The sequence below is a fragment of the Ambystoma mexicanum genome, chromosome 10 (genome assembly GCF_040938575.1).
Source record: "Ambystoma mexicanum isolate Mex_15411 chromosome 10, UKY_AmexF1_1, whole genome shotgun sequence".
NCBI classification, from domain to species: Eukaryota; Metazoa; Chordata; class Amphibia; order Caudata; family Ambystomatidae; genus Ambystoma; species Ambystoma mexicanum.
In genome coordinates, this window is record NC_090932.1 from 963,382,474 (window position 1) to 963,410,174 (window position 27,701).

General features: G+C 46.6%; 1 protein-coding gene across 3 annotated transcripts in view; it reads right to left on the bottom strand.

The window, feature by feature from the left end:
• FNDC3B (fibronectin type III domain containing 3B) overlaps window positions 1–27,701 on the bottom strand; it is a 796,261-nt gene that overhangs the window by 204,705 nt on the left and 563,855 nt on the right. For all 3 annotated transcript variants that reach the window (XM_069618738.1, XM_069618739.1, XM_069618740.1), the window contains 3 exons: window positions 10,057–10,208; window positions 7,390–7,449; window positions 5,606–5,744 (listed from right to left, as the gene is read on the bottom strand). In XM_069618738.1, coding sequence (XP_069474839.1) covers window positions 5,606–5,744; window positions 7,390–7,449; window positions 10,057–10,208 — 351 coding nt within the window. The remainder of the gene's footprint in view (window positions 1–5,605; window positions 5,745–7,389; window positions 7,450–10,056; window positions 10,209–27,701) is intronic.

Below are 27,701 nucleotides of genomic sequence, written 5' to 3' on the forward strand. Positions count from 1 at the left end.
GCAACATTAAAATATGAAAGTATGCATCTTTCATGTCCAATGTTGTCATGTAATCTCCCTGTGATAGCAGTGGGATCACTTCCTGTAAGGTCACCATACGAAACTTCTGGGGTTTGATAAACTTGTTTGCTGGGTGCAGATCTAATACAGGGCGCATGGTTAGATCCTTTTTGGGTACAAGGAAGTACACTGAATAAATACCTTCTGTTACCTGAGATAGAGGCACGACCTCTATGGCTCCTTTTTCCAGCAGTTGTTGTACTTCTTGGAGAAGGATGGCAAGGTGTTCCGGTGTCACGCGTCGTCCCCTCGGGGGTCTGTATGTTGGGGAACTGTTGAATTCAATGCAGTATCCGTTGGCTACGGTGGAAAGTACCCTGCGGTCTGACGTTATTCCCTCCCATGCTGGAAGAAAGGATGTTATCCGGCCCCTGACCGGTGTTGCATGGGAGGGGACGCGAATCTTCGCGTCACTTGGTGTTGTTGGGGGCTTGGGAGCCTCTGGGGGTGGACCCCCGACCTCTCCCTTTGCCCCGGCGCTGGCCTCTTTGGCTGTACTGCCCACTATTGGTCTGGTAATTGGTGGCAGGGTACTGTTGCTGCTGATTCTGCTGTTGGCGTTGGCCACGAAAAAAGCGTTTGTTGCCATAGCCGCGTCTGGTAGTGGGCTTAGAGATCTGGTCAAGAGTTTTGATAGTATCAAACTCTTTTTTAGCCATCTCCAGAGCCTCATCCACCGCTTTCCCGAAGAGGTTTGAGTCTTCAACAGGTTTATTTATTAAAGACGCCTGTGTCTCCGGTTTGAACCCCGAGTTGCGCAGCCATACATGGCGTTTAAGGAGTATTCCCTGAACAAGGGAACGTCCCGCTGTCTCTGCAGCATCCAGAGAGTTCTTTACAATACTCTGGTTGACCTGGGTTCCTTCGCCAATAGTTGATAGCAGGCGTGTACGTAGTGGTTCCGGCGCTTCTTCGGCATCTTTGCGCAGTTTGGCCCACTGCGCGTCCACGTAGCTAGCTAGCAAAGAATTGTTGTTCGCAATTCTTGCCGAAAAGGCAGCCGAGGATGTGACTCTCTTTGCAAGGGCATATAACCTCTTGCCCTCCTTGTCAGGTGGTGCCTCACTGGTGGACAGCGGCACCCCTGCCCTCTTCCTTGTATTAGTTACTACAAGGGAATCCGGAATGGAATGTCCCCTGATGTACAGCGGGTCTGAGGGTGAAGGAGTGAACAGTTTTTCAATTCTTGGATTAACTCCTCTGATTAGTGCGGGTGTGGATAGCGAAGGGATGATTCTTCTCTTCACTGAAGCGAGGAGGGGAATGGTCTGGCTGACTGGGGGTTTCTCCTTAATTACTCTTTCCATAAAGTCTATTTCAGGAGAGATCTCCCCAGTGTCCAGTTCGAAATGTGCTGCTGCTCTGCGCAACAGGGCATTGAATGTGGGCTGATCGTCAATGGGAGACGTGTTTCTAACAGGTGAATTGTCAGGAGGATTTAGGTTCAGGACATCAGTGTCCGAATATACTGACTGGGATTGCCAGGGGTGAGAAGGTCCTTCTTCTGGATTTTCTCCGAAGCCTTCTCCTACCATGTCTGGGCTGTCTTCCAGACCTTCCTCCTGGTTCTGTCCCTCTTCATCGTCCACAAATTCATCCTCCTCCTCCAAGTATTGTTCCTCACCAGTGAGGTCATACACATTATGGAAGTCTGAGGCTGTGTCCTGCTGGGGATTGACTAGTCTCGGATATTTGGCCCTGGGGTCCTCCTGAGGCCCTTCTCTTGTTCTCTTGGGAGTGGCAGGGTTCTGGGTCTTCATAAACCTCTCCATTCTCTCCATGCAGAGATGGAGCCTTTCCATGGTTTCATGGGGTACCCCTGAGCGGTCTAGCGGGGGAAAAATTAGTGTCATCTAGCTGAAAACGGCTCGACCTCTCCCATAACGTCGAGGAAAGTGTCCCATCGCCTTCCGAAAAGCCTTCCGGTGTGCTGGGGGTCCCCCCGACTGAAGGGGGTAGTCCCTGTCTTTCTTCGGGCTTTTTCGGCGTGTCTTTCGACCTCTGCGTAGCGCTCGACGTGTCTTTTGGCGTACGCTTCTGGGCGTCGGCTACAACGATCCTCGACAAGCTCTCTGCGACTCGTTTGTCAGCGGAGGGCTGTGGTTTCGACGTTACGGGTGTCGATCGTTCTACGGCGGCGTGCACTCTCTGCTGGTGCGCGCCAGCCGATGGTTTGGGGGCGGCGCCCTTATTTCCCGAAAGCCCAGTCGCTGGTCGCGGCTGCGGTTGCGAGAGGGCCTTCGAACCTGAACGGTCCGAGGAGGCCGCCGGTGGAACCTGCGTCTCCTTGGGCGCTGATGCTTTCTTCGTCTTCGACCAAGAAGAGCTATGGGTTGTGTGCTTATGTGTGGTATCGTGTGCGTCAGTGTCGCCGGGGTGTTCATCCCCATAAGCAGGGCGAAAGCCGAGCCCGTCGGGGCCGGGGACAGACGACGAAGAGCGCGAACGCTCTTTAGAGGGGTGTACGACTTCCGTAGCGGAGGTCGTGTTATCACGTTCCTCGTCACTGTCGGTGGTAGCAGCGGCGGGTGAAGAATCGGCCTTCGACATAGCGTAGGCCGCCCACCTCTTGACCCTACGGTCTTTTAGAGTCTTTGGCTTCAGAAGCCGACAAGCCGTGCAACCCTCCTCTTTGTGATCGAGGGGCAAGTAGCGGTTACACCGTGAATGCTTGGTCCTTCCAAGTAAACTTGCCCTTGCAAAGTGGGCAAAACCTAAAGGGTGTCCTCTCCATAGCCGAGGCAATAAATCGTGATAACGACCCCAAGGGAAAGGAAGGGGAAAAGGAAAGGCATTCTCAGAAAAAACCAGAGATGTCCCACGACCCCACTCTCCCTACTGTATTTGGCCTGCGAGGCCAGGCCACGTGTTCGGCAACGCCGAAGGATCTCCTCCGCTCGTCCCCTCCGTCGAAGATCTTGCTCGGCGGAGACAGCTTCACAACTGCGTCGAGGGAGGGATCGATATGTTATATATTAAATAGGAAAACGACCAAAGGTCGAGGAGATGGAATCTGCAATGTCTCTCGAGGAGCTCCGCGTAAAGGCGACCAGTAGCTGGGCGGAAAAAAACAATCTGAGGGACCTCGACGCGTGAGGGATTGTGGGTACAACGCACGTCACTATAGGGATAGTATTTCAGACACGCCTTGTCGACGTCCCTTTTCGACTATGAAAAACAAAATGCAATACTCCGCAGTGACCACTGGATGTCGGACATATGCACAGCATGTGATTCTAAGCAGATTAACAAAGATCAGAATAATATTTACGAATTTATAAAACCTTTTGCATACAGGCACTAGGAATGTCCTCAGGAAATGGGAAGCAGAAAAACAAAAAAGGGTTGTTTCATAAATAGCTATCGGTCTTTATGAATAATCAAGATTTAGATCAAAACACTGTTTTCTAGACAATTGATGGTGTTAAATTCTGGCTTAATGAGGGTTTATTTGGGTCACTAGTGTGGGGAAGGCTTGGCATCGAGCAGTAGACATAGACACAATAGAAACAAGTTTTGAAAACCTTTATTTACACTTTTGATTGGGGTGGTAGAATTCCTAACTGGCCCTAACTCTAAAATGGGAGTAATCTCAGGCATTAACCAATAACAAATACGTCCAAGTCAGTCTGGTCCAAATAAAAAGGCCAATACTAAGAAGAGTCAACTGTGCCCTCCTTCTCAGAATAACAAATGTGTTAAGGGAATACAAAATGAAAATAGTGTCTCAAAAGGAAACATCAGAATGGTTTCAGCACCAACTCCCTTCCCCAGGTTCACCCTCACAGGGTCTAGAGAGTCTCTCAAAAAACAAAGAATGCTTTCGTGGCCTTTTCCCAAAGTTCTTATATTTTATGTTTTGCCCTCCTGGCATATTTCACAAATGTCACTTTCCATTCAACTTTCTTTCCTTTTTGCGGTTTTGTCTGATCCTTGCTTGTAAACCTTTCAAAATTCATACAATTTCACAGAGTCTTTCGAATGTGCGACTTCATCTCGCAGGACCACTCTAACACTTTGTATACTTGTCTTTCAACAATTATTCTCTTCATCCGCGTTTTATCGGCACATAGGCAACCTTCAACTTTTAAATTAGAGCCACTTTCCCTTTACCATCTTACCCGGACTTTTGCTTCCCTCGATAACTCACTGGCTATGTTAATTGGAATTCTTTCATCTCTTTACTGCAGCTCCAGGCCATTTCCAATGCCTCTTCTGCTCCTCCCCAACTACGTCATTCACCCGGGAGTGTCGCGGGTCCCTCTCTGGTAACTTGAAGGTTTCTTTCCTCCGCTCATTCGGCTTTGCTCTACAAATGCTTACAGCCACCGAAAGCATGGAAATCTTGCCTGGCTTTCTCTTGATCCTCTCAACTGTAGATCATTCCGTTGGCCTTCCACCTTCCACAGCCTGGTTCGCATCAGCCTCGGAAGAGCTTGTCCTTCTTGTACCCAGCCTCGCTCAAAGTATGCCTGTGTGCTCCACTTTTTATCTTCACAGGGAGTGTTAATAAGTGGCAGGTGTACATTGTTAAAGCTACGTGCCCGATTCTGGCTGTCCTCATTACAAGGACAGGGCCCATGCAAGTCAGGGGAGGTAATCCTTCCAACCTCACTGCAGTACTTTTGTCAAGGTAAAGTGGGGAGGAATTATGGAAGTTATAGTTCTCCATAAAATAAGCAGAGATAGGGATTAGATGGGATGTGGAAAAAGGGGGATACCATGTCTCACCATTGGGTGCTTCTCCCCCACTCCCCGAGGACCTCCTACCATGGTGTTTGTCCCTCGCTTATCCACCCTCAGGTTTGGGATCCAAAAGCGATGGCGTTTCCCTGGCCACCTGAGTACGGGATCCCCAGGGACTAGGTTGTGAAACACTCTCTGGTTTTTAACATTACAGACACCACTGCCTGTACAGTTACACCTCTAAATCATATACTCCAATCGAGTGATCCTGTAAGTTAACATTAGTTAATCTCCAATTAACTTTTACTCTCCCTAGGGGATGCACTGGTGAGCATGTATGTCTCGAATAAATAGAACTAGTACAGGGCATACTGTATGCCACGCATCTTCGGCAGCATCCCATCCCACCAAACTTTACCCCAGAGTTCAGGCAGGACTTTGTTGGACTTACATTTCCCAGCTGACCGTGAAAATGTGAAGAACTTAATACCGAACTTACACACTCCATCTCTGCGCCGGCAGCACTACTCTCCTCACAGCCTCCCTTATCACAATTTAGATCCATCACTTGAGAGCACCCTCCAGACCCCCCCCCAACACCTGAAAGCCAACATATAAAGGCAACCCATGGACAAGAATATAGTGCTTCGAAGTCATACCAACGAGAACTGTCACTAATCAAAACCCTATTGTCACTGACAATCCACTATGTTCCCAAGTGTTTATTAGCATGGTTACAACTTAACTTTTGTAGAAGAATACTTACTATTTTTAATACCATTTTATTAATTACATTACATTTTTTTTAAAACTGTTTGCCATTATTTTCTGTAATCTGGCTGTTTCATGGGATACTCACCTTCCATTGCAAGGTTAGTGAGCTTTTCGTCCTGTGAGACAGTTTGGGTGGCAAAGGACATTCCGGTGCGCAGCTGTGAGTGGTGAAGCTAACAGGCTCCGAACAGGATCCCTTTACCGAGTTACACATTGCATATACCCTGCAAAGAAACACACATTGGGAAGGATTATGCCACTGGCGATATCAAGACAAGGACTTTTTTGTTGTACCCCTTCTAGTTTTCAACTCCTGCAGAATGCAGAATTCCACTACACCAGTGTTATCAGTGCTCTGCCCCTGCTGCAGGCTTCCGCTAAGCCAGAATTCCTCTACTTACGCCACTCTACCACAGCCTATTGTATATTGAGAACCATTTTCTTAAGGTTGAGAACTATGATTTACCCAGGAAATCCAGTGGTTCCCCATAGACCACTGGATTGCTTCTTGAAAATCAACTTACACATTTGACGGATCAGAGAATTCGGACTAATCACCAATACTGATAACAAATAATACACAATCATTTAGGTAACACTGCATGAAAGACTAGCTTGCAGCTCAGAACAATGGTCGTTGCCACATTTTTTCCTTATTTCATGGTTACCCTCAGGAAATGTGCAATGTGAAACGTAGGGGCAGTCAGTTTAGAGCTTACCCAATGCATTAATTGATAGAAGACCAAGGAGTCAAATTCAAAGAGCTCCAACATGCAATATTCTATTTTATTAGGTATTTGTAAAGTCGTTGAACATAATTGTGTTTCTGAGTACCTTAAAACAGCATACATTGACTTCCTAATCACAGCGCGGTAACAACATTAAGAAACAGTCCTGAGGTTATTCAATAATTTCAGCACAAGGCTTCAGATTGATCACTTGTGCCACTCGTGCCAGCAACCACAACATTGTGGTTTCTTCACTGGGACCCTTAGGCGGCTTGTTGCACATCTGACGTAGCCCAGAGGCGTAGCGTGGTGGTAGCAATTGAGCACTCACTCTTAAACTGCACCCATGTTGAATATTTGGGCTTCAATACGTATGCGCTTAAACACCTTCAGAGGCTTTATACTGCAGGTGCTCATGTTCCCCTTGTTCTTCAGTGATGGGAAAGTAGAACCCCAGTGTCCCATAGCCCAGAGGATTCAGTTGAAGCCTGCTGCCTGAGGCAACTCCTCCTTGAGTCGAGAATGAATGATGTACCACTCATCGAGCCACTTCAGATCTTCAACCTCTCAGACTCTTCATATAGCCAGATTTTATAATGGCCAGGTGAGCAGCCGATCTTTCCCTGTGGCCGCCCTAGACCTCTCTGTGCGAAGCAGGATCCAGCTCTATTCAGAAGGTGGCTGAAAACATGGCTAGTCTACCATCAACCCAGTTAGGATACTCTCCCTCTCTACCAGGCAGTGCCAGGAGACCTATATGGTGCAAGGTATCAGTGCAACTGTATCTGCATTAACATTTCATAGGGTATTTTAATGACCAAGCTCATGTCACTTTGTGATACGATTTTTGCTGGTAGGCAACCATACGCTGGCATCCTTCTAGACAATCAGATTGAGGCAGTGGTTATTAGAACCAATCGTCTTATTGGCACACTGGGGCTACAGATCAAAATGGAGCACAAATGGCAGCTTGCCATTTAATGGCCACACACGCGCACTGCTTTGCTCTGTGGCGCTGAAGTGGCGAGGAACTTCCAGAGATGGATGCCTATTCTATAGACCAGAATGCATGCTGTCCCTCTGGTGGGCTGATGTCATGAGCTTGCTTGGATTAGATGATACTTGTGCTGTCATAGCTCACCTGACGTGGTAGTCTGTTGCTGGCCGGAGGTCCTTGAGGCTACATTCTAGCTCATCCCCACTGCAAAAAGAGAACACAGCTCAATTAAGAGGACATTCACGATGACGTAAAGCCAGAGGCGTTGCTAGAGGTGACTTGGGGGGTGGGGGGTATAGCCAATGGTCTTTTGGTTGTAGCTCCTGACAGAAGCTCAGGGACTACAACCAAAAGGCTAGCTAGTCCCGACAGTCCCAACATTAGCGTAGCCCCGGATCTTTTCCAGACGTAGCAACACCCCAGCTTAAAGCCTGTGCATTGCCTAGAGCCACCCCCTGACATTGGGCATGAAGTAAATCACCATTTATGTAGGACACTGGGACAACAAAATGCCAGCATGTTCTTGCAGACCAAAGGTAGTCCCCAAATGAACCAACCCTTCTAGCTATTAACAGTGTAGACTAGTGACCTGGGCCATTGTTTATATGCATACCTGCAATACCTAACAAACATAAACTGTGACCGGTGACAGATGTATGCACCCTTGCCTCTGTTAGCTCATGAACAAAATTGATGCATAAAAGCGATTTGCAAAGTATATGATGAGCAGTAATAAATGATGCTGCAAGTCATCTGCAGAATGTGTGTGTGTGTCCCATTTAGGATATGTAACTATTGATGTGTAGGATCCGATTCATGAAAGTTTGTATCCATGTGTGTACCAACTGTGCCCGCGTGTAAGGAAAACACTGCTTTCTGTGGCTGGACATATTCACATATGGAAAAGGACTCCACAAATGACTCTGAGCATACAGTTTCTGGCCAACCACACAATATGCAGCACGGGGGCATACTGCAGGAGAGGCACACACATTCCTTAGCAACCACACAATCTGCAGCACAGGGGCATAATGCAGGAGAGGCACACACATTCCTGAGCAACCACACAATCTGCAGCACAGGGTCATTCTGCAGGAGAGGCACACACATTCCTGAGCAACCACACAATCTGCAGCACAGGGGCATTCTGCAGGAGAGGCACACACATTCCTGAGCAACCACACAATCTTCAGCACAGGGCATAATGCAGGAGAGGCACACGCGTTCCTGAGCAACCACACAATCTGCAGCACAGGGGCATTCTGCAGGAGAGGCACACACATTCCTGAGCAACCACACAATCTGCAGCACAGGGGCATAATGCAGGAGAGGCACACGCGTTCCTGAGCAACCACACAATCTGCAGCACAGGGGCATTCTGCAGGAGAGGCACACACATTCCTGAGCAACCACACAATCTGCAGCACAGGGTCATTCTGCAGGAGAGGCACACACATTCCCGAACAACCACACAATCTGCAGCACAGGGGCATACTGCAGGAGAGGCACACACATTCCTGAGCAACCACACAATCTGGAGCACATGGGCATACTGAAGGAGAGGCAGTCACTTTCCTTAACAACCACACAATCTGCAGCACAGGGGCATACTGCAGGAAAGACACGCACATTCACAATCTGCAGTACGGGGGCATACTGCAGGAGAGGCAGTCACTTTCCTGTGCACCCACACAACCTGCAGCATGAGGCATACTGCAGGAGAAACACACAGGAATTCCTGACTAACCACACAATCTGCAGCACGGCAAATAATGCAGGCGGGGTAGACATTTTCCTGTGCATTGTGGGATGTGGAGGAAGTTCCTGTTGCACCTGGCCCGATCGCTCAGACAGGTGCAGGGGAAAACATTCTTCACAGAGTCATGCTTGCATCGCTCATGCAAAGCATGAACATTTGTATCTTTAAAAAAATTATTTCTAATATTGAATTGGGGGTGGCTTGTGGTGAGGCGGTTATGTTAGGAATGTATGGTCACCATTGAGCCACTTGACGCCTCTCAGAGCCAATGTGCACCCAGCACACATAAGAGTGGAGGTCTGATCCTAGCCCTACACCCATATTTTGGCTAGCAACCATTATGTCCGAGTGCCATGCAAACGTCTTACATAGGCATTCAAGGGGGAAAGAGGGGCCCTTGCACCCAATACTTCCTCCTGTATGCAACTCGGCTTCATAAACGAGGGAACATATGGGCAGAAGATCTACGCCTGAATCGTTCCGGGACTCTGACCCATAATGTTTGAGATCATTTCTTCGGGTCATTTTCCGATGCAGTCGACATTCAATGCACCCACATCTGAAAACCTGTGTCGTTTGGCTCTTTGGCCAACTCCTATGATCCCTCACCATGGACTAGGCTGTCCTGGGCTGATTGAGTGAAAGTCAAAAACATCTGGTGAGAAAAAGGTTGCAGAGGCCCGAGAGGCCGCAGAGCATTGGATTCTCCCCCTCACACCTGAATGCATCTTCATTGGATACAGGATAGGTATACGAGGGGCCGTGATTGGATGAACAGTTACATGTCCAATCTTTAGTAGCCAATGTGTCCACTGGGAATGTTCAGACCATGGTTCTCATCCAGTGTCTTGACTTGACGACACAGAGCGTGGGGAAACCCCGATGTCTGCCTATCCCTTGGTTCCCTCAGCTGAATGTGTGTATAGAATAAACACGCCATTTCTATTCACATGAACTACTTTAAGGGGGGCATCATATGACTGCGCGATCTTCAGGCAGATATATTAAAGGAATTCCAAGAGGATACACATTTGAGGCATACATGCACTCACCTGTAAATTATTTTGTACTTTGCATCGCGCCCTTTGTCGGATAAAGCGATTTCGTAGCTGCAGGTACAAGGAAGGCCACTGTTCTGCCTTTCGGCAATTCCAGTCGGAGGACACCACGTGAGTAAGGCCGTTCTTGCTTGAATATTTGAAACCTAAATTGAAACACTGGTCAGATGAATTTGCACACCGGGGGCATACATGCTAAATTCAACTCAGAGCTCGATATTATAGGAGAAAAAAAAATTGCTTAAATAAGGATGAGGATTATCATCTGTTTGGCAGTTTTCAAGATTGCTACAATCAATCCAATCGTGCTACAATTAATACATAAAACAATAGTGGAATCTATGTCATTTCAACGATGGGTGAAATTTCGATGTTTTTTTTTCCAAGTATTTTTTACTGAAAAAACTCATCGAAATAGATTTTTATTTTTGGGGGTTCCCACCCAAGCCCCCGTCCCCTATTTTTTTTTTTACCTATTCCTGACCACCCCGACCTGTTATATATACTTTTCCAACCTCCCTTTTTTTTGGTAAAATGTACTCAGGGAAAATAAAACATCGAAATTTCACCCATCGATGAAAGAACGCCATACCCATAGCTGCTAGTTTGGGTTCTTTGAACTACTGCCACAATAGCCAATGTGGTCGGACAAATAGATCTACAAAAGCAGTCTGGGTTGGAAAAATCATGATTGGAGTTTAAAAGATAAAATAAAAATCAGACTCTAGCCTACCAGGATGTTTGAATTCAACAGCATATTGCAGTGAAAATCCCAACCATGGGTTACATCTTTCAAAGCTCCTTGTGTGGACAGGACTTTCAGACAATTGCTTGCTGTCAAACAGATCTTTAATGACGCAGAGAAATGCAATAGGTACAATCCAGACTTTCCACCTGGAGGTCAGCGGCATCAGGTGTTCACGTGCAATGTCTGCATTCGGAATCAATCCAGACAGCCCCCGCCCCCAAAAGGCACTGAAATGCTACATGAAAGTCCAGGAGAGGCACACTGGTGTCCTAGTGACATGGAGCCACTATTGTCTTCTTAATGTTAGGCAACGCCATATAGGGCCTGATGCGTAAAAGTTTGCGAGTACACCCACTGAGAAGGAAGTTCAAAGTAACATGCAAATATTGGCAGCTGCTCTAATGTACATAATGGTGTCTGCATATGACGACAACTGCTATTTACACTGCGACTTAGGCGCAGGCGTCACATCTAAGAGCGAGCCAACTCAAACACACGCAGAATGGCACAGAAAGACAATTCCACGTGCGGAAACAAAATATATATGTATTTGGCAGTAGCTTATATAAATCTCTTGTCCATATCGAATGACAAAATTTGTTCCATTAAAAGAAAGTCTTCTGTTGCGAAGGTGTATCAAGGACTGAACCAGAGTAGAATGGCGTGGCAGAAACGCCAGGCTCAAATCTGCATTGGTCTGTGGTGGCAACTAGAAAGACAGGGAGGCTTCCGCCTGCAGGAGGGAGTTTGACCTGGCCAACGCAACGCCGCTATGAACGTACAACCTTTGCGTGCAAGGGCCCTGCGACGTACTTAACTGAACGGGAAATTGAGGTAAAGCTAGACCACACACACAAATGCTCGCAAGAGCCACACTTTTCATTTACACAAATGCCCGTGTCCAATATTTAAGTCACTGGCACCATACTTAAACTGTGTCCAGCGGGATCGAGGAACTGTAGAGTGTCCCAAGTCTCCGCGCCAAGATAAAAGTTTACATCAGAGCAAAACAAGGCCGCGGAGACTAAACAAATGGTCTTACACAGTTTCTGTCCTCTGGGGGAAAGAGTGCAGGGGCCAGCCCGTTACTGACACACAATGTGTTTGGAGTTTCTCTCTGTGAGGTCGCTGCCATTCCGGAGAACACCGCACAAAGCCCCAGAAGAGGATGGCGCTTCTAACTCACACACTGCACAAAACCACTTCCGTTAAGTTTACACCAGGGATTAGTTGCTTGCGCCCCACGATTTTCCGAATATTGCTTCTTACGTAGAATTCATAGTAATGACTGGGTGGGTTGGTTGGCATGTACGATTTTTAGCACGATCAATGCAAGAATGTTCACCAAGCACTCTGTGGGCCAAGCAAAGTCACCTGAATGATTCCCATGTGCCCGCCTTGTCAGGTGCAATTCTATTTTCAGGTAGCACTAGGGGTGGGCGTAGAGAGCAACTTTTCTAAAGCTCAGCAGGGAGCTCCCACGGCTGGACTTTCTTATGAGGGTGACATACCCAAACGTGGCTTTAAAGCGACCACTGCTTACTTGCCGGAAAAGTACAAGAATAAGGGACAGCCAGCAGCGAGACTCGGATGTCGGGAAATTAAGTGAATGCCCAGCCTACACGTTTTTTTCCAGAAAGAAGTCTGCAAAAGTTATAAGTGACAGCGACCACTGATAGGGAAGCTCTGTAAATGCGTGAAATTATGCCACCACGTAAAGGGTGGTCGGCCCATTTCCCAGTCACCATGCATATAAAAGGGCCTGCAGAAAACACCAGACCTAAAGACTGAGATCAGAAGCCTGCTAAGGAGACCTCCAGGCCCCCGCAGATCTTATATCAATATGGCTGCTGCCATCGAGGGAGGCACCAGGACGAGTGGGACTACAGAAACAACATGGGGTCTGTGCAGCTGTAAGAACCAGGGGCCTCTATTTACATGTGTGTATAGAGTTGCAGCTGCACAGTCTAACCAGGAATGGGCATGTGAGGATACCAGAAAGGTTTGCCTTTCCCTCTCCTGTAAATTACAAAATGGTGTGTTATTTAGAACTCCCCGCCTTCAAGGTTGCCTCCGGACGGGCTGTTTCGTGCTGGGATTTGTCTGGAAATAGGTTGGTGCCGAAATGCCACAGTCAGTGAATTCCAGTGAATTATAGTGTCCGAACGGTCCCTGGATGCTTCTCTGGGGATACAGTGGCTACAATGCCTGGCAGGACCATCCTACAACCTTTACGCGGATCTCGATGGACACATCCAGTGGCAAAGCCCAACGCCATCATGAGAGTCCCTCGCCCAGAGGAACCGACATGCGATAGCTCAGGGCTGAAAGCAAAGCAGCTGGAGACACCAGCCAATCCATTACCTTCCCAAGTGTTTGTGGACCACACGTCCATCATGGTCTACCCCCATGTACTGAACAGGACCCTTTTTGCACTTATATGGACTTGCTCTTAATTCAGTGATAGTCAAGTACCCAACTGCAAAAACCTTGGCATCCCAAAACTAAGCAGGAACAAGGAACCATAACGATGCACCTGTCATTGTTTCCATATTGAACCAGCGCAGCATCAGGACCCTTTCCTACTCAGCCAATGATCCACCTTGCAAATGAGACTAGAACTGTTCCTTGAGTGTGTTGGATATCCATAAATCCCATAAGGCCACAATTGAGCCCCCTTGTACCTCTAGACCGTGACGGCCATGTGGCCGATTCACTGATTCTGTCGGCCACTGTCTGTTAGGCTAATGATCTACTAGGGGCTATATGTCCAATTTAGTTAACATTTTTATTGAAACTGTGTTAATGTGAAATGGTTCTGGAGCATGCGCATTGTTCATTTTAAAAGATGCCTACCGGTGGAACATGGGCACTGCGCCTGTAGTCACTCACAGTTGTGGTGGTATTCATCGGGAGCATCTGTATGTCTTTGTTGGGGTTCCTCTACGATGTGGGATGAAATCACACTGTACAAGCTGACATTAGGACTCAGCAGTCGGGGAAATTTGGTCCAGGGTTGTCCACCTACTATGGTTAGGTGTTACTTGGGGGAGGCAGTGGATTTCCCAGATCGTGTCTGTGTGTTCCCGGTGCAGTTTGCAGTATAAACATCAGTCAGAGGGTTCGACAGACTGCAGAATATGCCAACGAGCTTGTTTAGCACAAGCCACCCTGCTACAACAGCACCATACCCAACTCCCCAAATTCATAATGACACAGGCCCTAACAGAAGATCCAATCATTTTCCCCCAAAAGAGATTGATGCAAGACTGATGTGAATAATTGGAAGCGGTCACAGCGTGCCTAGGCCACACTCGTGGCACAGAGCCTACACAATCAGTGTAATCAACCACACCAAACAGAGGGAGAATCCCAGCGCAAACTACAGCCTTGGAGGGAGCAGAGAGGGAGAGCTATAGAGAAAGCACAAGCATGATAGACGCCACGGGCAAGACCAGAGAGAAAGAACCAAAGGACAGTCGAAGGAGACATCTCAGACACTGGCAGAGACCAGAACTAGAGGGGAAAGAAGAGTAAAAGCCTCCCGAGAAGTTTATCTCAGATTCCAATTAAAGTCAGAGAAAGAGAAAGCCTAAAGCCAGATGATGGGTGTACCTCAGACACTAGCAGAGCCCAGATACGCAGAAGGAGAAGGGGGGGGGGGGAAAGCTGGCTGACGTCTATTTTTGGACACTGGCCGAAACCAGTCAGCACTTGTGACTCTCGAAGTCTTTTTACTATATCTATATTGGTCTCGTAAACGGACAACCAATCTCATACCAGTTAAATTGTGTGCTGTTTTATGGCCTTGTTTAATCCAACCACATGTGGGGGTGGCAAACAATATATGTGGTTTTTCACACCACAGCTTCAGGTCTTCTGCCGCCTGTTGATTGCAGTGGGTGAATAGCATCTGCCGCCTGTTGATTGCAGTGGGTGAATTGCATCTGCCGCCTGTTGATTGCAGTGGGTGAATTGCATCTATCTTATATTAATTTCTGAATGGTGAAATTGTTAAAAACAAGTTTGGGACTAAGGCTGATTTTGTTTTGTTCTTGATACAGTTGTGTTCAATTATTGTATTGCATACCATGTATATGGTTTTGCCTAGTGTTCGGCATATAATTGCATATAATACCATTGCAGTGCTGCAATTAGTAAATGTTTTTCACGCTTTATTCAAACCATTGCCAATGTCTTTATTATGTGCTTTTAGGTGGCAAACATTGCCACACAATTGTGCCCGGCTACTGCTGGCAAACATCACATTTCTTTATGATGCTGCTTTTTCTGAAAGTTATCAAAGATGTTCCAAGCTGTATCAGCCGCTGTTTACCATGCGCCCATGCTTAAGGATGTTTTTTAATCCTTTTTGCTGTTCTCACAAAGTCAACATGTCCTACACTGCACACGCCTTCCAGAAGGGTTTGTTTTTTGGATCACCTCACCAACCCACTTGGCTATCCTAATTGTTTTCAATCTATACATTTGTGAATTGATCAAGGATCTAAACGGTTTTAGCTGATCAGCATGTTGGAAATCTGCCTGATATGCTTGTTCGCTTCTGGTCTGAAGTGGAAGATCCAAATGTGTCCCTCGTAACCCCACCCGGTTTGCAGTCCGAAGGCAGAGAAATGAGAGATTTACATCACTCTAGAGCCCTTCATCGCCATCAGTGATGCATGGCAGATGTGATAAACATTATTCACTCAGACAGCCATTCAAACCGTACCCAACTAACAATATCGAAGAGATACCGTGTCATCGATCAAACAAGTTGATTGACTATAACCTCGAAAAGCTGACGTTACTACTGACATCACAATGTAGATGCATTAGACATGAATCATATAGGCATCCATGCATGCATGAAGCTACAAAGACATTTTAGTTTATTGCAGATAGACACAAAACAAATGCTTATGACTGATAGTAGTTAGAGGAACGACACACATCAGTAAATCTTTAGCTAAGCAGAAACAACAAGATGCCAAGAATACATACAATCAGCTTGCACATGCTTAATTGCGGATAACATGGACGGCCATAAGAACAAAGATGATAGCCATGGGTGCATTGAAGTGAATGGGGAAGCAAGACAAGCTTTGATTACAGGGAGAGGCAGACAGCCTGATTCAGCTAAAGGCAGGCAGACAGACAGAGCTTCCTGCAAGGAATATAACCTAAAATCCTCATAATAACATGTAGCAGAGCTCCATTTCGTGGTTCACACACACAAGTGACCTGGAAGAATAGGAAAGTGCCTATTCATTTGAAGCAGGTGGAGGAAAGCTGTTCCCATTGAATCAGAGGTGGAAAGATACAATTACTACACAGGTTCAAAACTGTATGCTCTCAGAGCTTATGCAATCAGAGATGGCAACTTGTTGGGAACCCACAGCACATTCGTGATTGTTCCCATTATAGTTGCACTCAGCCTAATCTCAAGGCTGAGAAGGCCTGTTCTGCCCAATATGTGACTGCCTCTCACGCTAAGCACACTATGTTGCAAGAACGTATTACCTTTTGGATAACCTGCAACTTTGTATTCCTGGCACGTAGAGGTGGTGCTACCAGATATGTCAATCCAATAACCAAACAACCCCCTATGGATTACATAGTTTTCCTTGACTAACCAATTCCCTTCCCTGATACGTTTTGTGGGACATAACTTGTTTTTATGATGTCACTAGTCCTTAAAACGATGTATCCCACATTTGGAGGATGAGAACTTCTGGAACGAGATTCTGTTCTGAGAACTTCTGGAACGAGATTCTGTTCTAGTGTGATCCCTGCCATTTTCATTGATAATAAAGACAGTAAACCTTGCCCTATGGTTGAGTCTTCCATTCTTGCGATGGGGATTTTGTTGGAGCCCAAGTACCCTCTTGCTGGTATCAGGGTAGATGCCAAGAGTGCCCATGCAGCTCCTTTACAGGTCTCAGATTAACTTCACAGGGATAGAGTGCCCAATCGCTTCTAGCCTCAGTTTACCTTCACAGGGTTATAGTACTCACCTACTTCTTTACCACAATTCCTCTTAAAAGGGCCTAGCACTTGTGAGAAACCTGAAGATTTCTCCCTAATTAGACCTCAGGGATCCGTCATCCAGGTGGCCAGGACACAGTCATCGCTATTGAATTCAGTTCCTGGGGGTGGACCAGTGAGGGAAGATCACCAGAATGGGGGGTCCTTGAGAAGTGATAGTGGGACACCGAAGCATGAGACGCGGTATTACCCTTCTTTCGACATCTTTTCCCCATCCTACCAAGTAGGACGTTAAAAAAAAAATGGACTCTCCACCCCTTTTCCAATACAAACCCTTTCGCATGACACACCAGAGAACGGACTAATACCAGAGCCGTTTACCTGACATGTCCCAATACAAGGGTCAGGCAAAGTCAGGAAATTGATCAGAATCACACACACCTGACGGCCCTTTCCCTTCCCCTCAGGAATAAAAGGTGGAGCAAGAGAGGACAGTAGGAGCAAGGCCGACCGCACAACGAGACAGCTATCCAGGCCCGGAAGCTCAAGAAGAGGAGAAAAGCAGCAAATATCGCGAGGCTGACGAGAGACGCAACCTTGCCCCTTCCCATGCAGACCTGCAAAAACTCTACAGAGGAGATGGTAAAACCGAGGACAATAGCCCAAATGTGTTGCAGCAGATGTCAATGGTGCACAGAGAGTGTCAGCGCTGATAAGCGGGAGCGAGGGGCACTCCTGCTACAGTGGTACTGGCCTTGACTCCAGTTACGAGGAAAGGCAAGCAGTTCATCACAGCCTGCGAGTCAAGGGAGAGCTGAAAAGAGCCGGGCCGTGGGGAATGAAAGTCGCAAAGTGGCAAGTTGAACCAATTTGAAAGAACTGTAAAGGTGTTAAAGGGGAGACTAGCTGCAGAGGGAATCAGCACCACATGGGTGTTGCTCCAGGAAATTTTGGTCAAGCCCTATCTGAGTGAAACTACAGATACTATAAAGCTGTAGAAGAGCCACTGAGTTAGGTCAAAGTGGTTATACATGAGGTCAAGCAAAATCCCTGTACAGTCGAAAGCCTTTGACCTAAGAACTACTAAGAAAGCACAAGAAGTGAATCCCGCCACATGAGAAAGTAAGGGAAGTGAATCCTGCCACATGTATAAGCGAGGGAAGTGAATCCCGCAATCATTGAAAACAAAGGAAATGTGAAGTTGGCAAAAGTGAAACCCGGCGAAGGGAGATTGAAAGTAAAGAGGGGTCTGTGCCCGGAAGAGGGGGACCAAGGGGTGAAGCCATCACCCAACGTTAACTGTGGAAACAAACTTTCATTTTGTTGAAGAAACTGTTGTTTTTCTTATTGAATACATCTGGCCCACAAAGGCAAGAAACTTTCAAGGGAAACAAGACTTGGCAATCGCCAGTCCCAACAGCTGCAAGTGGAACTGTTGACTCGTGCTGGGAAAGCTTGAGTGTGTGTGTGCTGTGCTCCAAGCTCCCATCTTAACCCGTGCTCAAAACGTGGGGAAGGGAGTCTCAAGCTACGACAATTTATTTGCGAACACTTCTTTCTTTTCTTGAAAATCATCCCACACCCTTTTTTCATTAGTAATAAGGTTTGGCAATAGGTTTCTTAGTAACTATAAGTCCTTTTTATTTTGACACACCGCCGCTAGGACTGCCTTATTTTCATTTTGATGGTCGACGCTTGCTCCCATCTTAGATTTAGGTTTAGATTAGGCGTTTTTCCAACCTGCATACAGTTTAATGAACACCCTTGAATTGTGTTCACTTGTGTCTGTCTTCACTGTTGCCACCGTGAGTTTCTCACACACCCTGCTGACTATTTCTTTTCCACACCAGAAGGAACCTGCTAGTCCAGGGTGAAAGTGCCCCAGGTAACCCATAAGGGATATGCTCCCGTTCTGTCAGGATCTATAATAAATAGGGCATGGTGGTGTGATGAAAGGGCATCTGCTCTGCAGGAGCACAAGGATGAGTAGCATCTAAACGCCTACTCAGCCCATGCACTTTTGCAAAATAACAGTGATCCCAATCATGAAGGTGAAACAGGCAAAGCTAAGGGATGTACCTCCTCCGCCTTTTGTGGTAACGTGGGACCCGGGAATGGATATAATCTTAGATGGGGTGTGAATCTGAGACAGAAACAACCCACACAGCAATAGCTCAACAGCTTAAAAATAAAAGAAAGCCCAAGTAAGGTTCTGTAAATAAATGTAGGCACTCTGGTTACCCAAGTAGGGAGGAAAAAAGACACAAATTGCAATAATGTCACTCAAAGGATATGCTCTTTTAGGGAGAACATATAACAAGGGCCTTAACTAGTCACTCGGGCCCTGAAAATGCACCCAAGGGGACAGGGGCTCAATAGTATCCAAGTCCAGTATTTAGGGATATCAATAGGGTTGAATCAGGAGTCGAGATGCACTGCTTGTGGGGTGGAACCAAGTCATGTTGATCCCAGGCAACGAATACTCGATTTTGGGTTTGAAGCAGTGCTCCATGTGGTTAGAAGGTGGTGTGGAGTGATGCAGGTCGATGGATCACCGGGAGCAATTCAACGATCAAGCATGGTACAAAATGATGAGTATCACTGGTTCAGGTCGCTGAGTGACACAATGCTCCAGCAGTTCAAATCCACATAGCCTCTCATAGCTAGTCTGAGTTTAATGGGTTGACACTGCTATCCTAAAATCAAAAATAGCTTTAATAATTACGTAAACTACCAGCCACGATACCAAAACCTTAGTATGGCTTATTACTCAAGTTTATCATAATTCTGTTTTTGGAACAGAGGTGCAGACTTTATTGGAACCTCTGACCCACAGCGACTTTGCTGTAACAGCAGCTGTCGAATAGGGAGCCTGTGATTTCTGAACCTGCTTTGTGTCACTGCAGAGCAGGAACTGCACATCAGGGAGGATGATATGAAGGGCACACATGTATATCATGCTTCTGGCATGGAGTTTTCTGAAAGAGGGGTCTGATTAGTAGACCACCTTTTCTGAGATGGAATTACATGCATAATTTCAAACACTTAACAGACAGCAATTTCCCACAGGTGGCCCTTCACACCCACAAGAATCTTTCTAACTTTAGGGAAGGGATTCTGAACCACTTAGCCCTGACAAGCATGGTTGCCTTGGTCACGATTCCAAACATACACAGTCAGCCAGGTACTGAGGAGAAAAGCCATTAAGGGAGCTTTGTAGACTAGAAGAGCTTGAAAAGGGAGCAGTTGTACCTTGAAAACCATCTTGCATGGTGTTGGTAGTTTGAAGAGGGGGTGGATCTTGGAAGGTTGAAGAGTGCGAGTAGTGAAGGTGAGGTTTTGATCTAGAGGGTGGAACAGTAGAGGGTAAGGTCAAGGAGCAGGCATGAGCAGTAGTCAAGTTTGCTCAGTACAAGCATGCATGCTAGAGTTTTTGTAAATTTGTGAATAAGAAATTGATGCATTTTTCAGAATGTCATCAGTTATGTAACTACACCTTGTCTTTCCTGTCTTGTCCCTGTGCCATGCAGATTTACATTGTGTACCAGTGGCATGACTCAGAGCCAATCACACAAAGGCTATAGTGTGAATCTCTGTGCCCTGCAACCACCGCTCATTAATGTTTTGTAGGTATTTTAATCCTAGTTGCTTGTGCCTTCGATGGGAGGCGAGGGGGGTCCTTCACTGAAGTTACCTACAGCACATTAAACATTCTGAAATGTGCATCTATGGGGTGACAGGCTCAGATCTTGCATTTGCTGCTGTTCTGTGGTGTGCACAGGATTGTGCAACGAGCAAGGCCAGCAGCTAACGTAGTAGGGCCCACCATAAGAGGAGCCTGCAGAGGGAGGGGGGTCAGTTCAAGGCACTAGTGTGACCGAGCATAGTAAAGTGGGGTTTGGGAGGTTCTCCCCTCCCCACCCACTGCAAGCACATTTTTTAAATAATAGGTTAAAATTCAGCATTTTACAGTACACTTTCTGTGATAGATTAGGGGAAAAGCTACACAGTTTACAATCAGTTTTGTAGGGTAATACAAGAAAAAGTCTATTAGATGCCAAGTCATCAACAATGCACAGGAGCAATTTCCAACGCATTTTCATACTCTTTTTTGGCCCTTATAGGACAGTACTCTGCAAGTTTAAAAAAGATGTTCATACTGATTGTGTCCACACATGTCCATTCTGGTACCCCTAAAAATGGCAGGATTCCCACAGCTTTGCTTTGGTGGCCATTTGACTCGAGAATAAAAACTGTCATTATTTGTACAATCTGGGGGTGCAAAGCAGAATATGCAAGTGTGAATAAAACAAAATTGGAATGGTTTTCAATTACCACCGTGCTCCAGTAGTAAAATGTCATACGCTTGGAATCTTAAAATAAAGCATATTGCCCTTGGACACTTTCATACGAGTTCACCACATCCAATCCTACTTTCTGTTATAGTAAAGGGTGCCTTGATTTAATTACTGCCAGTGTGCAGAGAGTATCAAGAGTACACACAAGTACTCAGTGATGAAACATTCTTAAGTAATATCGAAAGGCACGAGTTCGAACCTGGACTGGGATGAAGTGAGGAGTGAGGATGGAGAAACTCGAGACCCTCCTCCAGCCTAGAGGGTAGCGCGCAGAAATGCCAGATATCCGATAGCGAAGCAACAGTGGGTTCTTTGTCGCAGAGGTTTGAATCTCTAACAAGCATCGCTAATTAGTTCTAGGCTCAGCTGGGGAACATATGCTGAATAAAGTGCCCGGGAGATGCGCTACTGCTCGCAATCTTTCCGATAGACTTAGGAAATAACGATAGTCTTAGGAAATAACGTGTGAAGAGCGCAGCGGAGCAGCGATAGCGGATCAAAACAAATAAGGCAAGGAAGCATTGTTACAAAAATGTAATCATTCAGAAAGTTCCACTCTGTGCTAATGTACCAGGGAGGAGGGTTAGATCTTTTGCCTGACATATACACCTGTCCGATTCAAACGTAGCATCTGCAGCTACCGATTCAAGGGGGCGGGGTGGGGGGTTAAAGCCTTTGCGCCAGTCCACTTCAATTTACTGTTTACATGCCAGAAAATGAAGGCCAATTGCAAAAGACAGATACCATGATTTTTTTCTGCTGGTGGGTGACCAGTAGTCCATGCGGTGCCCCGGTGTCATTCCTAGTTTCCTATTGGTCGGGGGATTTGCAATCCCATTGCACAATCAAATGGAAGATGCCAGAGCGAACAAAAACAGGCTTGGTTGCAGCAAGGGTTAATTGTGGTGATGATCAGCCTATGTCACATAAGGAGAATTTCCAGAGATGGTCAGAGTAGTACGAAAGTGTCCTCACATTCGTAAGAGCATGCCTTTTGCACCGTGCACAGCAGGCGAGCTGGTGTCAGGACGATTTAGCAGTAACACCCTTTCTTAGAAAAAACTTAAGAAGGTGGATAACGGGACCTGGACCAGAGAACGACAACACATGGTGCACTCACCAATATGAAGAGAGGGTCCCCGGAATGGCCCTCGTGTTCCCTATGTGCATGTCAGCCAGAAGAATGAGAAACGAGAGATGTCAATCGCTGTTCGGCCAACCCCCAGGTGGACCAGTGTATTCCATGTATGGGAACAGATACTCTCTTAGACAACCGTTCAAACCCTATCAAGCTGATATCTTCGCGGATACAGGTGTCTCATCACTGGATCAGGTTGACTAATGATAATGTACATCCGTGATGACTTAGTGACAACACAACATAGCAACGTTAAGTCAAAAAGTAAACTTACATTCCTGCATGAAGTTACGCAGACCCACACATGCATACACAAAGAACATGCATACGCCATTCTCTAGATCGAGGACATATACATATACATACTGTCGGAATCCTTTCCTTTTCACTAGTCCAACACAGCAATTAAGAAAGCAAAGTTAACACGAAGTAAGCTTGCAACTGCTTTTTTGCAGCTAACCATATGGAGCTACAGGGACGTATAAGGAACCTGGAGTACTAATAACCTCTAAAGAAAATATTACAATATATAGGGAAATCATAGAATGACGGTAGTGAATTCACATGAAGCCACATGCCTCAAAATATGGAAGAAGAGATGCAGACTCTTCAGCGTGAAGCACAGAGCCAGTGATCGCAGACAAGGACAAGGGCGGGTGGGAAGATTCCTGGCTCCCGTGGCAGGGAGCCACTTCAAAATAACAGAATAAAATCTTCACTAATTGCAGAACAAAAAGCTCAGTTTTGTGGTCTTCACCCACATGGCCGGGCCCAGCCCACCCAAACAATGGCCATTTACCTGTGGTGGGAAGAGGAGCTGTTCACAGCGAAGCAGACAAGATTGACACATACGTTGTCCACCAAACATTGCAACCTGCAGGCACTCTCCCATGTTAGGTGGCTATATCAGTGACAACAATGGGGACACACAGTTGTTCTAATTACCTTGAAACGGTACACTGAGCGCTGAGAACAGAACAGGGTTCCAGACCTAGGGAGACCCGCTCCAGCCAATCAAGACGCTCAAATCCTGGGATGGGATGTGATGGTGCAAGGACCAATGGTCATCCTTTGACCCTGCAACAATGTAATAGATCATTTTTGGGAAGTCTCAGGCAGACCCACCTGACATTGGAAGACCAATTCATATAGGGGATCTCTATAGTTGCTATTACCCGAGCTACCCAATGGGTTTGGTTCTTAGGTTTGTTTGGGGAGGTTGTAGATTGTGACGTCACAACGGGATAAAAGCTAGTGACGCAGACTCAGGAGTTGTAATGGCCGGAGATTCTGATGTTTCCTGTATGATCCCTGTCTGTTTGGAAATTAAAGGACAATCCTATGTGCCTCATGGCCGCGTCCTCCGTCATTGCCAGGGGAGGGTTCAATGGGCCTTGGGTACTCTGCTGAGGTGTGATTTTGTGGTGCAAGACGCCAGTCCTCCTGCATACTATTACAATAAATGATCATTTAAATCACTGCAGATCTTATGAGTCCTGTCCATCCCCTCAGTGCTCTGGCGGTGGATGAGACGAGTGAGGTGCATATGTAGTATTGGCATAAACAGTGGTGCGACGTAGGCCTCCATAGGACCAATGGTCTAATAACACTTATTTGTTAATACATGAGTGTTCGTTGAAAGCTCACGGTGTATCCTGTCAATCCTTTATAAAGTCAATACATTTCCTTATAACTAACTTCAAATGTTTGAATTGTATTGTCCTCTATATAATACCAGTAATCACTGTCAGCAGTAGGTTAAGGTATCGTGCTGGAAGTCACAGCACCCGGAAGTGTAGGGACAGCCATTCCGGCACATTTACATAGGTTGGGTCATAGAAATGAAAGTCAGACTCTATACTGGAAGCCATAAGCTTAAGAACGATCTAAAAAAAAACATGAAATAGGTTACATATTTGTTTTCGCTATTTAAACTACAGGCTAAACATTCCAACTTGATCATGAAAAGTTGGGTAATTGGAGAGATCATACACAAAAGCTTATCTGATTTTTTATCAAAGACTAGTAGCGTTCCAGTTGTCTTTGCGTTATGTACTTTATGCAATCAGTGATTATTCGCAGAGTATATATGTCATTTTGTACTCTTTGGACTGATAAAATATGATGTATGATGTGAAGAGGAGAATACTTTTAATTGTGTTTTAAAGTTGACTTTGACAGGTCAAGCTGACCAGTGAAGATGGCTACTCTGAACGAAAACGTTTCCAGTTCTTCTGCCAACGCCAAGTGATGTAAATGCAAATACGGAAGATAATGAAATGCAAGGCAATTATGATGGCTTGGAGCCTATTATATTGAATGTATGCAGCCAATGGATTATGAAATAGATGAATACTTATAAGGATTAACAATGAGCTATTCTTAGATTTTTGGCCTTAAGGAGCGCATTCTCTCACCAGCATTTATGCCAATATGTTATTTTATGTTATTGTGCATTTCTATAGCGCCTTATGTACCACCGGTATGATCTCAAAGCGCTGTGGGTTGAACGCCCTGTGTGTCCGAAGTCCAGGTCAGTGGAGAGAGTAGGGTAGTATATAGTGCCTGGGTGCAATCAGTATGTGTGCAGCCAGTGCTGTGTGTACCTGCAGTCTAATGGCAGGCCTGGTGCTATGGCTGTGTGAGGTCAGTAGAATGTGTGCAGCAAGGCCGTTGACCTTGGGTTTGCATTCTGGCAGTGGTGGAAATTGTGCATGGAATTATGTGTGCAGCTAGGACTGTTGAGGTGTTCATGGAGGCGAGTAGGTATGTGTGCAGCAAGGCCGTTGACCTGGGGTTTGCATTCTGGCAGTGGTGGAAATTGTGCATGGAATTATGTGTGCAGCTAGGACTGTTGAGGTGTTCATGGAGGTGTGTAGGTATGTGTGCAGCTAGGCGGAATTGATGGAATGGTATAGCTGCATTCTATTGTTTGTTGGTGTAGAGGAGAGAGTGAGCATATAGGTATGTGTGAGTGTCTGTGCAGATTGTTTGGAGGCCCCTGTTCCTGATTTCCTTCCTGTGTTTGCTGAGCTGGTCGTGTCTATTCTAGAGGTGCATTTGTTCTCTAGGGGTTACCATCGGAAAAGGATGTTCCACCCTCTGAGCAGTCTAATAAAAAGGCATAGGGAGAAGCCAGAGACCGAGGGTCTTACTGTCCATGATGCACCCTGGTCGCTCTCTCTTGAACTCTACTTCCCTTTCCTTGTTTCTGGGTTATAGCACCCTGATTGTTTCTTGACACCCCACAAACACAGTCCAGGAATAAAGCACTTGCATGCTTCTCGAAGATTCACCAAAATAGTCTCTTGGATTCAGCACCCAGCTTGCTATCTGTAGCCCCGGTATGGATCTACCGGCCAGCAGACATGTAGGTATATAGAGCCAAGAAAACTTCCTTTAGGTCGTGTACTGTGCAGCACACTTCAAGGGAGGCTTCTCATCAGCTGACAGAGCCACTGGCACAACCTATAAAAGGGCAGCAACCTCCTCCAGCTGAAGTCACTCGCTTGTGTTCTTCCGATCTTCGACTACTCCTGCACCGAGCGGCTGTCCATTGCTTACTAACTTGGTGAGAACTTGTATAGGCCTCATCAAGGTTGTGTACATGTAGCTTGCCCTTCTCTTGGAGTTTTGCCTCGTCCCACGCTTGCTTTGACTGGCCCTTGAGAATGTATAACTCGCAGCAGACATCTTAGTATAAGGTAAATAGCCAATCATAGCTCAGGACCTGCGTCTGATGGTCCCCAGGTGGCACCAACCACTTCAGCAGCCTCTGCATTTTCAGTGCTCTTGTTACTCTCGTCAGCATCATGGCTTTCCATGAGCATGTAATCCAGTCAGTCATCAGGATAAGGTGCCACAATGTCGCGCGCTGCATAACAGCTCTGATCAGCATTGGCATTTTCCACAGTGAGTCCGGGCTTCATGTTGGTAATACTCAGCACTATTTCAGCTTCCACATATCATAGCAGAGAGCCCGGAGGCGGATTCCCCCCACTACACCCAAGGGCTGCTTATCACTAGCCTCATATCAAAGGCTGATTCAACTTTCTTGCCTGTCGGGCCGCAAACCAATGCTTCCCTAGGAGCCATTGATGGACGTCCCATCAAACTGGACAGTGGCCAATCGGTTTCCAGAGCCACTGCTAAGGTCTGCTCTTCTCCTCATAGCGGACAGAGTTTACACATGAATCTGGGAACAGAAATGCAATCTGGCTCTTTCCACTCCAAAAGTACTTTGTCCCGATGTCCACAATCGGAAGGACCCCCCTTTCTTCACTGTTTTCGTAAATTGGCTTACCCTGGGAAATGGGAGGAGGGATGTAGGATCTGCCTCCGTGAACTGCAGGCAACATGTTCCAAAACTTTGCTCACCGCCTCTCGGTCAACAATACTTCTCCTTTAGCTCTACTTACGCTTTGCACCAATTCTTCAGCAGCGTCCGAAGAACCCGAAGGAGGGGGCGGGGGGAGCTCCTCTTCCGTACAACAGAACGGAAGACAGCGCAGGGGCAGCGCGCTGGACTTGGAAGCAAGACCACGCAGAGCAACAGAGGTTAGAATCCCGGATCTACGCTTAGAAACCGAACTCAAGTATGGTATTAGGCGCGTTATAAAAAAAACAATTAAATAAAATAAACTTCTTGGAAGGACCTTTCTGCTCGTCCGGGCAGCAAGGTCTCCCTGAAAAAGGTTTTTAATTTAGCATTGGAGCACTCCTTCCTCCCACAGGGAGAATCAGAGGACAAGGGTGAATCACCAGAAGAAGAGGCGTCCTAACTGCTTTCTTATGGCAGCCCATACTTCCATCTACCTCGAAAACACACTGGTGACCACCAATAGCACACACACACCCTCCTTACCTGGCTTAAGAAGCTTACACAGACCGAATGGCGACTGAGAAACCCACTGCATCAGAGGCTTCAAGCAAAATATGCTGCGCGAAGAGACTCCACCCTCTGAGTTCTTCCTTGCGTCACTCAGTCACGCCACCGGACCTCCCTGCACAGCCAGCAGTGCCCGAGGCGTGCTGCAACATACTCCAAGCCCCAGATCTTGCAGTCCTCATGTCCTGAACTTACCCAGGTACACTGCGGAGGCAATGCTCCACCGTCCCCAGAGCTCAGCAGCAGTGATGAAGACGCAGCCCACCAGGCCTCCATCTAGAAAAGGCTGCCATGCAGCTCACAAAACAAGTGGGGCTAGGGCCGGCTTTATACTCCTCTGGAGGGGTGGGGTAAGCTGCATTATTGGAGACCAAAGCATGGGTGAGAAAGGATTGGGGTGCGGGCTGATGTCTTTCACAGATGTAAGAAGCACTGCGACGTGGAAGAGAAGGACTAGGTGTAATGAAGATTACCAGCAAGTAATCCGATCTCCAGAAAACACAGCTGACATTCATCAGG